This window comes from Schistocerca piceifrons, chromosome 5 (assembly GCF_021461385.2).
Source record: "Schistocerca piceifrons isolate TAMUIC-IGC-003096 chromosome 5, iqSchPice1.1, whole genome shotgun sequence".
Taxonomy (NCBI): domain Eukaryota; kingdom Metazoa; phylum Arthropoda; class Insecta; order Orthoptera; family Acrididae; genus Schistocerca; species Schistocerca piceifrons.
This window is the reverse complement of record NC_060142.1, coordinates 353,278,933-353,291,556: the sequence shown is the minus strand read 5'-3', so window position 1 is coordinate 353,291,556 and position 12,624 is coordinate 353,278,933. Positions and strand designations below refer to the sequence as shown.

The 12,624-nt window shown below is 40.2% G+C and overlaps 1 protein-coding gene across 2 annotated transcripts in view; it reads left to right on the top strand.

Moving 5' to 3' along the window:
- Positions 1–12,624, top strand: part of LOC124798026 (coiled-coil and C2 domain-containing protein 1-like) — a 131,463-nt gene that overhangs the window by 100,992 nt on the left and 17,847 nt on the right. For both annotated transcript variants that reach the window (XM_047261236.1, XM_047261238.1), the window contains exon 14: positions 10,433–10,584. In XM_047261236.1, coding sequence (XP_047117192.1) covers positions 10,433–10,584 — 152 coding nt within the window. The remainder of the gene's footprint in view (positions 1–10,432; positions 10,585–12,624) is intronic.

Here is a 12,624-nt window from a genome sequence, read left to right as displayed (position 1 = left end):
TGGCAAAAATGTTTATATTCGTATTATTATTATTATTATTATTATTATGGTGGAGAGAATACTGCATGTGATTCACAATTCATAAAAGTTCCTATTAGCAACCATCTCTTCTCACAGGTAGGCAAAATTCAGAACGCAGAGTTGGCCATATTGGGAAACATCCCAAACAGTCTTGCCAGTCGGATTTTTGTAGTGCATTGAAATGCTGCTACATTCGAAGATGAACAATACGGAATTTGTATTTACTTCGTTGGATAATGTATGAAAATGCAGTGGTCGAAACTCAGCGCGGAGAAAAAAAGCTCGTCTTCCGCCTTTTTTTAAATTTATTTACTGACACAGAGGTTTTGGTGCCAGTATTTATCTTTGTGCCTGCGAAGCGCTACATATATTCGACGACAGAAGTTAGTTGTGGCTGCACCTACTAACATTTTTCAGAACTTCCGCGTTGCACTCGATTCTAAGCCGCAGGCGGTTTTTTGGATTACAAAAACCGGAAAAAAAGTGCGGCTTAGATTCGAGTAAATACGGTAGATGTAGATGTAGATGTAGGAAATATATGCTAAAAGACGAGACTGAGTTATAAGTGGCAGAAGTAAAGGTGGTGGCTGGGCCCCTTTGTCACATATTGGCTAGGTGCAGTAGGTGCAGAACACTTCATGTTGACTGTCCTGTTTTTCCATTGTTGCTGCAACCTAGTGTGGTTATATCATAATTGGGTGGTGAAGCTGAACATAGCAAGCTGTGTTGGCAGTGCTGATCTTGGATTACATCAGCATTTCCTCTCTCACGTCTCCCATGTCTACAGCGACCTAAAATATTCCCTTAACTCCCCCACAACCAGCAGGGCAAACAGTCTGTGTTTTGTGCCAGTTGTTAACTCGTTCAGTCGCATCAATTGTGAATAAGAGAAAAACGGGATGAAGTCAAGTGAGACATTGAGTAAGAACATAGAATCAAGGTAAACCTTCCAGGAAGAAATGTAAAATTGGGGATTTTTAGTATTGATCTTACGGTTTTTTCACAGGTGCTATGAATTTATGGCGTAGAATTGCAAGAAACATGAAATTGGAGAATACAGAATTGAAGTTTCACTGTGTGACCGGAATGATAATTCAAAGCAAAATAGTCTAGTAAACATGGCCTTTAAAATGCAAACTATAGAGCTTCAATCACATCGTTGCCTTCAATAATCTGAAACAAATCTCTTCTACTGCAAGCTCTTTGCTTTTCATATTTTGGGAAAAGGTAGTACTGACCAAAATGGCCAGCACTGGAGTGACCGAGCGGTTCTAGGCGCTACAGTCTGGAACCACGTGACTGCTCCGGTCGCAGGTTCGAATCCTGCCTCGGGCATGGATGCGTATGATGTCCTTAGGTTAGTTAGGTTTATGTAGTTCTAAGTTCTAGGGGACTGATGACCTTAGAAGTTAAGTCCCATAGTGCTCAGAGCCATTTGAACCACTTGACCAAAATGAGAATAACTGTGCAGTAATCATGAGCTGTAAAATGCATACCTTAAGAACTATGAGCACTTGTTCCTTAGAAGAGAGATATTTCACAGTAGCGAAGATAGAAAAACTCCTCATAGGTATACATTTTAGAGCCCACATTTACCAGAGACTTGTGCTTCATGATTATTCTTGTCTGATCTCTGAAGATTGGCCATTCCTCCTTGGAGACTCTGAATATATAAATGATACGAGATGTAGGGTGAACAACAATCCCAGACTGTTTGCTGATGATGCTGTATTTTATGGGAAACTGACAGCATTGAGCACTGTAGGATGATACAAGATGACTTAGGCAGAATTTCTATTTGGTGCAATGAGTATTAAGAAAAATGCATGAATATTAGTAGTGTGCTGCTTAATAGTCATGTCAATTAACTATCTAGGTGTAACCTTACAAAGTGATATGAAATGGAACAAATATGTAAGGTCTGTTGTAGAGAAGGTGAATTGTCAACTTCTAAGAGTTCTAGGAAAGGGTAGCTCATCTATAAAGGAACTTACTTATAGAACACTTGTAAGATCCAATCTTAGTTACTGCTTGTGTGTTTGGGACCCCCACCACGTTGGGTTAAAAGAAGACGTTGACAATTCAGAAGCATATTGCTATGTTTATTTCTGGTGGGTTTCGTTGACGTGCAAGTATTATGGGAATACTTTATGAACTTAAATGGGAATCACTGGAGGGAAGATGACTTTGCTTCGTGGAACACTATTGACAGAATTTAGGGAACTGATTTTGTGACTGACTGCAGAATGATTCTACTGCCACCAATATATGTTTTGTGTAAGGATCACAAAGACAAAATAAGAGAAATTAGCGCTCATACAGAGGCGAGTGAAACAGGAAAGGGAGTAAATGGTAGTGGTACAAAGTACCCTACAACATGCATTGTAGAGTGACTTGCTGAGTGTGTATGTAGATGTAGATTATGATCATAAAATTCATCTTCCCAGAAATTAAATTGTGTCTAGAGGTTAAATTTTGTCTGGCTTAGAGCGAATTTCTCTGACCGGGAAAGAACACCTTACACCGTTTCTCAAGCCAGGAAAGAACACAGCTTCCATTGAAGGCTGCCAACAAATCAACCTTATTTGTGTGCTATGTAAATTACTTCATAGGATGATGCACACTCAGTTGTGTTATCCCTCAAGTCATAGGGCTATTTATTGACCTACAAGAGTTCAGTATCCAGAAGAGCCAGTCCACAATTGACTATATGGTCAAATTAGATACGACTATGCAACTAGTCTTTACTAAATGCAATCTTACAGCAGTTTTCTTTGTTGTGTAAGGGGAGATCGAAAAATTTCCATACGGACTTTATCACAGATATCTTCAACTTGGTGCATCAGTGGGATGATTCCCCTCAATGTTCATAGTGATTTTGTCTGATTCTCCTGTCATTCTGGACTGTATTGCCTTCAGATACCAACTTTTTGATGGTCCCCTATCAGTATAAAGTGCATTACACTGCCTGATGCCATCATATCTTACCACACTCTGTATCTTAAGATTTGTGGCCCATTAGTGACACATTTATCTACAGCTTCTTGTCCCATGAAACATTCAGGGTTAGAATCTGAACACACCTCAGCTCCCCACAGTTGCAGATTGAATTATGTACCCCAGGGCTCAATCCTCAGTGTCATCCATTTCCTTGTAGGTAACAAGGGGCTCCTAGACTTCATGGAGCTGACCGTTACTCCAGTTCACTATGTGCTTTGGCATTTGGTAGAGCTTTCAGTCTGTGGCCCACTGAATGTCAACTCCAAGGAGGCATTTCATGAAGGTCCTCGTCTTGGGCTTATGACCAGGCCTTAGCTTTTCCTTCTCCAAAACACCAGTCATGAGATTTTGTCACACCACAGTCCACCACTATATGGAGCTTTTCCTAGGAACCCAGCATATTGAAATAATTGTACAATCTAGCTTTCAGGGCCTACTCTATGGTAATAAACTGACATTCCTGCCCTAAATCTGTCAGATCAAATTCAGTAGTGTGTGAAAACAATCTAATGAACTAATTTTCTTGGTTATACCTCTTGGAGGTGCAGATCTCTATAGGGATCTAGCTTGACCATGATTCAACTTCGATGCACCAACTGTGTATGGTTCAGTGTCACAAACAGCATTGTGACTGCTGCAGTCAAGTTGATGTAAGAGGATCCATGCCAGCTGGCAGCACTGTTGTGTTGGTTGTAGGTGGAAAGAATAGCTGCCCATAGAGCTTTGGCAACAATGAGGCATTACCACAAAGACATTTACAAAATTGTGTTATGTAAATGGTTCAGGTAGGCGTGTGAAACTGCTGTGCCCAATCCACAGCCATAGTCAGGGATCTTCTTACACCAACTCAACTATAGACCCAACGGGCCCAGTAGGCAGTCTTCTGGCAGAGCCTGTGATTTACCCTGTAGTTGCAGCACCAGCAGCTTCTACTCAGCTATGCCACACTGTCTACCAATTCCCCAAATACCCCAACTGCCAGATTCCTATCCTCCCCAGAAGCTCCAACCACTGATATTCGAGCTAAGACAGAACTCCAAATTGGAATTAGACTGGAAGTCCTCCATATAGATATTTCTCTACTCCCTTCTGCCACTTAATTCAGCCATCCATCGTATTTAACTAAACTAAAGTTTTGATTAGAGATCTATGCCACCGACAGCTCAGATGGTAGAGAGCACTTGCCTGCAAAAGGCAAAGGTCCCAAGTTCAAGTCTCGGTCCGGCACACAGTTTTAATCTGTCAGGAAGTTTCAGATAACACTGCATGTCAGGTGGTTCATTGTGGCAAATCTCACCTGGTTTATTTACTTCTGCCCAGGTAGGCTCTTGATCATCATCAATTTCATCATCATTGTCTGCAATTTCAAATTTTGCACTGCCACATAACATAGTTGGAAGTTAAGCATCCACAAAGTCATCACAGAGGCAAGTTTCTGCATTTTTGAGATTTCAGAAATCTTCTTCATATTCTTGTATAATACATTCAGTAAATTTTTCAGTCTTCCCACTCTTTTTATTATCTGCCACTTCAAACAATGTATGTTACAGACAATTAGTTCAAGAAAACAAAACTTAAGGCCTTGATACTTGTACAAACATGTGGTTTACAGCTGCAAAACTACACTGATTTATACACCTGTGGACACACATGCTTATAAGCTTCAACCACAGTAGCCCATGGATTGCAGAATTGCTTAAAATGTTAACCGCAATGGGTCAGTGTTGCATATTGATTCTTGTATTAGCCACAGCATGTGTGTTAACACTGAGTCATAGGCTGTCAGGCATTTTTTTTATATTGTCCTGTTTATTCTCCTTCTGTGTCCAGTTTGCAAATTCACCAATTTCTGTGAATCTCAAACACAGCCCTGATTAGAACCTGTAATGTGAAAATCAAGACATTAAATTAATTATCATAGTTCCAGTTTGACATGCATCAGTAGACTATTACTGTATGGAGAATTTTGACTGTCTATGATTATGGGTACTACAGGATGTCCCACATAAAACTGGTATGTCTCATGCCCGAGTTTCAAGTAACAGTGAACTAACTAAAAAAAGAATAGATAATAGTAACATAAAAAATGATGTAGGTACCTGTTTTAGGGTGTATACGTGGCCGAGGAAAAAAATTCCCGGATTTCCCGGTTAAAAACACTTTTTCCCAGATGAAAATACACTTTTTTGTGTTAAGTAACACTATACTCTTCCTTGGAATTGTAAAACTTACCAGTTCTTTCAATGGTTGTGGTTTTATATACCGGTGTAGAATTTCCCTGCACTTTGGAAAACTCAAGTGAAAAAAGACGTTTTGAAAAGTTGTCTGATGCGCAGCAACATGTACACTGCATATTTTCATATTACGAAAGAATAAATTCAGATTCGAAATCCATATTTCGATGCACTTTTTTAAGCTAGTCGCAGCTCACGTCAAGCAATCTCGCCAGCCGATGACTGAGGATATTCAGAGCATAGGACACGTGATGTAGTCAGCCAATAGCAACATCACTGTTAAGTAGTGCGAACACACAAGTAGGAAAAGGTGATGGTTTAACTTAATGTACATAGTCTTGCCTCTCCCTGGCACTTAAATGTGAATTGCAGAGTAACCATGTAGATGTAGATGTATAACATTGGTCTGCAAGATTAATAAGCTGCAAGGGAAGCTAAGCTTTCACACATAATGATATTTTTTGCACGTGTTATGCTTTAAGATACATCACACAAATGTGCTAGTAAAATTTTTAACGACATAAACGTCTGATCTTCTGGGCTTGAAAATATTCGAAGTGGTCGTCCTCAAAGATTTTATTTTTGATTGAGAGTCAAACGCTCTGTGATTTAAGTAATTCATTGGACATTCGTGCACAGCATTCATCTTGCGTAAAAGGAAAATTACTTTGAAAGGAATGCTTTTCAAACAACCATTCGGAATATTTTCCCGCGACCTGTTAGAAATAGATTTGCTTCCGCCGGTGCCAGTGCGTCGCCGCACTTGCGCAGTCACAATGGTGTAGGAAGCCTGTATGTTCGTATGTCTAAAACATTAAAACATCTTACATTATGTCATAAAAGAAACAAGACATTATAGGATACTCCAAGAGCATGGGAATTTTGTGGACCATACTAAAATGCATAATTCGGCTTAAAGTGCACATTCGTATGTCCAGATTCAGATGTAAATTTTCTTTGAGTACCAGTACTGTATTATCTCATGTTTGGTTCTTTATTATGGCATAATGCCATACATGCTAGAAGATGAAAACGTGAACTTGAAATACAGCGAACAGTTGAAACTAGCCAATAGTGTGGAATTAAACACTTCGTTTCAAATAAATTGACTGCCTCAGCGGAAAAGATTAATAGAAGTCAAATTTCTTTAAAAAACCGACAAAAAATAACTTCATTGTTCTGCAAGGCAATTAACGCTTGACTGTCAGAAAGGTGGAAACAAAATAAAATCTGTAACTAGTAACATGTTTTGATGATGATGAGGTCCCATACTCAGAGGAGCGTAGGGGATGATGCAGGAGACCCTTTAATAATTATGTGAATGTATTTTAATTCACTTGATAGCTCCCGGCCACAGAAATCCATTTTATTTTCATTTTATGTGAGAGCAACAAACGAAGAGGAAACAGCAAAACCACTTAACGCAAACACGGGCCATGTGGAGACTACCACCTCCCCCACTGCAACTCAGACTGCTCTGTGCATCAGCTCTGGATCTACGTTATTTCTGAACTATGGCAGTATTAGATAGTAGCACTCCCCCTCTCTCGAGCGTTTGAGGTAGGACGCAAAAAATTAAAAAAATGGACTTTTCAAAAATATCTTCATTTTGTAGCTCACATCTTTCTGAAGAGTCAGATACATAAAACATACATGTTCGAGGGAACGTAAGACGCGTTATTTGGTCGAAGTGTGCCGAAGTGCAGTGCCACGCCTCTTCACACAGCATTCTTCCATCGCACGCCTCTGTATTTCGCTCTGTGGAATTCAAACGTGTAATTGTAATGGGTGCCATCAAACTATATTCAGTCCAGTGGAAATTAAAATCTCCTGTGGTGCCTCTCCTGCTCCCAGTCGGTCGGTTTGACAGCCTGCCCCTCTTTAAAAAAAATCTTGCAATTAATAGTGAATGGGATTATTTGTAATCGGGAAAACAAGAACTCTTCAGAAAATTTGCACTTTTTACTGTCTATTATCTAATAACTTGCTGTTTTGTGTGACATAAAATTAAATATAGGATACATAAAACGAGTAAAGGCAAGAGCTTTATGTGGCATACTTTCCTTTCTGGGAAAGAATCTATTACCTCATCAAAGTTCGTGAACGTTTTGCTACATGGAAAAAATGAAATGTTGTTGTCTAATACTAGAAAAGCTGTTAATACAAATAGTACCCAAGACTGGTGGGGTTTTCCGATCTGATTATGTGTATTTTGTCACTGTCTGCTAGATAATTCACGAAGTACCAATATCATATGCCTATTAAGCCTACTAAAGCAAAAAGTTTTATGTTAGAAAATAGTTTCACGTTTCATCCATACTCTCTAGGTTCTGAAGCATGAGATCGAAGAGAAGTAGTACGAAATTTTTATATAAATTTCGAATTGTCATATTCTTCCGTAATTTGTGAGAGTCCCCGTTTCTTCTCCTTCCTCTGTCTAACAATCAATCTTGTCATAACTAATTCTGTAACTATTCCTGCCAGTGTCAAAACTTATTCTCTGGTTAACTTCACTAACCCTGCCACAATCACCGGTTTAGTATCCCGCATTTATTCTCCGGGTAGGCGTTATTACCTGTAAGTACAATGCGTTTTCCACGCTATTCCCAGAATAGAACTTCAGTGGCTGCTAGCCGGGGATTGTATAACTGGCCCTTAGTAGTGTAGTGGTCTGGCCAAAAAATTTCTGTCAAAATTTCATTCTCTTGGATACACGGAGAAGACAATACATATTCCTGTTAGTCGTTTATTTCCACTCTGGTAGTCTGAACCTATGGATTTTGCTAGTAATTAGAACAACGCTGATCATTTGCAAACCCAGTCAACCACATAAACAGCAATTGGCATTCACCCGTTCGTTCGGCTTTATTCTGCTCAGCTCGTATAGACCCATCCGCTTTTGTCTGCAGGTAAATTTACTTCTAGATGAGACAGGTATTCCCCTGCCAGAGACATCACGTACTCTATGCACGCATTCAAAAATCAACTTACGATTCATTCAAATAATCAACTTGCATATACAGCTAACTGCCACACTTCTGTAGCCAGAAGCGGGAGAAGGTACTACCACAGTCTATGTTAGACTGTGATACTACTCATACGAGACTAAACTGCACATGCGCGTAAGCTCGCTCGCAACCACTCAAACGAATCTAATGTAAACAGTTGTGACGTCTCGCTCATCGGAGGCAATTTGTTGTTATGAAGCATTGCATAGCCTTCCTAAAGCCTTTGACACATTTTGCTGTTGGCAGACGCTTGTATGAGCACTGTGTTTTGTTGTTGTATATGGTGCATTTACTTTGCAACTTAAGTTTTATTTTAGTTTTTTTTTTCCTCTTGTTCTTGTTTTATTGCTGCAGTACTATTCTGCAGTAGCGAGGTACAGTAATATTCTTTGTTAGAGTACTGGTTCTTACCAGTCAGTTACAAAAATTTAACTGAAAACTAAAACAATGAAAAATTCCCGGAATTCTAAAAAAATTCCCGGAATTCTAAAAAACTTCCCTGGTTTTTCCCGGATGAAAAAATTCCCGGGTTTTTCCCAGATCTCCCGGTTGTCCTGGGTCATATACACCCTGTGTTTATATGAGATGCGGGAACTTGTGGCTATGGGCATCCAGGCATTGCTGATTTCATGTGACGATGTTACCAGCAACACACTGTAATTTTGCGGGCATGAGGTTGTTAATTTCCCTAGTAATGTTCCATTTAAGATCATCTATTGTGTGAGTATTTTCAGCAAACAATTTGCTTTCTAGATTGCTCCATAAATAAAAAATCTCACAATTTCAATTCCATGGACCTCTCGGGCATGAGACCTCTGTTGAAAAGTATGTCTTCAAGGAAAATGTTGGTGATGTGGGCCATATTTTGGTTGGATGTGTGAGCGGTTATTCCATCTTGTTGGAATACTACAAACAGCTTTTCTGCATCTATTAATTGTGCATAGAAAGAGTCAAAGATCTCGAGAAATCTGGCAATGTTTAAGGTGTGTAACTGAAAATATGGGGCCAAAAATACACATCTTCTCTGAGTGAAGAGGTTCTTCATGGCAAATATGTGGGTTGGAACCAGTATGTGCAATTCTTTCAGTTTATATAACCTAACAAATGAAACCAGGCCTCATTTGAACATGAATTAAGGCAAGGGGTCCAAGTAACTGGTAGCAATTGATGTCAACAGCCATTTACAGTAATTAACTCTCTTTTCTTGATCCTAAAATTTTAACTCTTGCACCACACCCACACAATAGGCTTTTAATTTCATATCTTTACTGTATAATGGACAAGATACACCAACTTTCTGTGATAATCTCCTTACCGACTTGCGAGGACTTCTTGTAATGCCTTTCCAAATTCCGTCTTCAGTTTCAGGGGTTCTCTCTGTCAGTCACCTATTCCTGTGTACATTATAAATGGATCCTACAGCCCTCCATTTCTTGTACAGATCTTGAATAGTGCTGGTTGTGGGGAGTTTCTTACTAGGGTACTTGCCTTGAAACAGTTCTTTACATTCCTTGATGGAGCCTGTTGTTATGTAACACTCCACAATATCAATTCATTGTGCTACCCCATTTCTGTAACAACTCAACATTAAACGCCTCTCACAACAACTGACAAACAGCTGCACTCAACTTTCCGATAAAATGCAGTGTAGCCAACATTTTGAGACAGCATTGCCACTTCACAGGAAATTCGACCGGGATGATTAACCAGTATGTGAGGTGAACTGGTCTATGTCGGAAACCCAGTATTTCTACAAAACTAAATGCTTCACATATATTTAGTGAGACAACATACTGAAAACAGCAGAAGTGGGTTTAAAGTATGCCTCTGGGCACCCAGCTTTAGATTTTTCATCGTTGCCCAAATTTGGTGAGGGCAAATGTTGAAACAGTATCTTAGAAAATTACACAGTGTATGTTTTTCTCTATCCATTCCCAGTCTAAAATTTACTGTCCCATTTAAGACCTCCTCCTTGGTGGGAATGAAACTCTGTTTTCATTACTGTTTACTTTTCTACAACATTTATGTACTAGTCTTATAAACTGTATACAATAATATATATTATGTGAAAAGTTGTGTAAATCATAAATGTTTAAATATTAATGTTACATTTGTGATGAGTGGATGTTGTGTTATAATGAACTAAATTTGGTGTCCTCTTTTGATTAGGAATATCCACAAAAGGATAAAACTGCAGTAGTAAAAGACACAAACAATCCTCAGTACAACCAAACATTTCCACTGACAATACAACGGAATGTTCGTGCGTGTCAGAGGATATTTAAACGTCATAGCTTGAAATGTGAAGTGTGGTCTCGAGGGTAAGATTTGGAACTATTCAAGTTTATGCTTCAGAATTTAAGGAATATTGTTTCTTACTAACATTTGTTTTTGTCTGTGGTTTATAAGTTAGAGCTTCATTGTAGAAATTATGTGCATAACATTTGATACAGAAGAATCTTTGGAAGCTGCTGATGAAAACTGAGTATCACTACAATTTTTTTTAATTGTCTGTAAGAGTATAGGTAGACAAACTTACGTGTGAAGCGCCAGATTTCCATTGAGAAGAAATTATATGGAGGAAATGGAACAGATTGTGTAAATTAAAAACAAAGGAGTTTTGTATTTCTAGTCTTTTTATTCTCTTTCCTGGCTCATGTGTCAGAGAATGAAAATTGAACATAAACAGTAAACAAATATTTTTGTTGATTTGGTAAGCTCAGTATCTAAGAGTGCACTAACATTAAGTTGTTGCAACTATATCCATCTATCTACTTAATCAGCCAACCCAACCCAAGTCCAACATAGCCCAGCTGTAACCAACACCTTTTCGCCTTTTTTCACACCAGATCTCCAGTTACTTTCCAGTCCACCTTTATCTCTCCCCATATATTTTCATTTTCATTTCAGCCTCATGTTACACTTTCCACCTGCTATCTACTTAATCAGCTAGAGTTGCCTGTGAAAAAATTTTCAGGAGCAACTTAATCAGAAAAGACACTTACGCATCAGCTTTCGGCCAAAGCCTTTTGTCAAAAAAGGGAATGCGCGCACACACACACACACACACACACACACACACACACACACTCATTTGCACAAGCAAGCACACCTCACACACACACACACACACACACACACACACACACACACACACACACACACACACACAACACTGTCTCCAGCAACTGCAGCTGTGACATAGAGTGGAAGCAGCACTCTGGTTAGGGTGGGAAAGGGGAAGGGATAGCAGGGTGTAGGTGAAGGGAGAGAAGAGTACTATCTGATGGAGCTTAGAAACTAGACTGCCAACTGGCACAGTGTCTGGAGGTCATGGGCCTGGAAGTGGGGAACGGGGAGCAAAAAAAGGAGAGGAGTGAGGAAGGGGAGATGTGGGCGGTGCATTTGTAGAGGATGGCAGTGAGGGGATGAGACTAGGGAGGGGGTGACAGGACAAAGGGGGTGGAAACTGTTGGGTGGAGGGTGTGGGGACAGTAGTTTACTGCGGGTTGAGGCCGGGATAATTTCAGGAGTGGAGATGTGTTTTAAGGATAACTCCTATTTCCGCAGTTCAGAAAAGCTGGTGGTAGATGGGAGGATCCAGATGACTATGGTAGTGAAGCACCCATTCAGACCAAGCACATTATGCTCAGCTGCATGGTGTGCCACAAAGTTGTCTACGTACTTTGCTCTTGGCCACAATTTGGCAGTTAGTTCTGATGGACAGCTGTTTGATTGTCATATCAATATAAAAATCTGTGCAATTAATGCAACAGAGCTGCTATATATAACATGGCTGCTTTCACAGGTGGCTTGACTTCTAATGGGGTAGGATAAGCCCCTGAAAAGACTGGAATTGGAAGTGCTGAGTTGGTAGATCAGGCAGACATTGCACCTGAGGCTTGTACAGGCACATGATCCCTGTGGCAAGGGGTTGGGACTGGGAGTGGCGTCTGTATCCTGCCTACCACCTGCTTTTCTAAACTGTGCAGATGGGAGTTCATCCTTACAACACATTCTCCGCTCCCGAAATTAACCTGGCCTCAACCTATGATAGCCTGCTGTCCCCACACCCTCAACCCAATATTTTCCGCCCTCTCTGTCCTATCACCTCCTCCCTATTCTCATCCTCTTTGTGTGTAGCCCTCTACCAATGGAACCACCCATCTTTCCCCTTTCTCACTCCTGTTTTGCTACCCGCCTCTCCCACCTTCCTGCCCTGCCTCAACAGCTTCCCAATGTTGTGCCTGCTGGCAGTCTAAGCCTTGCATGCTGCATGCTCTGTTAGAAAGCACTGTTCTCCCCCCCCCCCCCCCCCCTCCAGGTCCGTCCATACCCTGCTAATCCATCTCCTTCCTCTT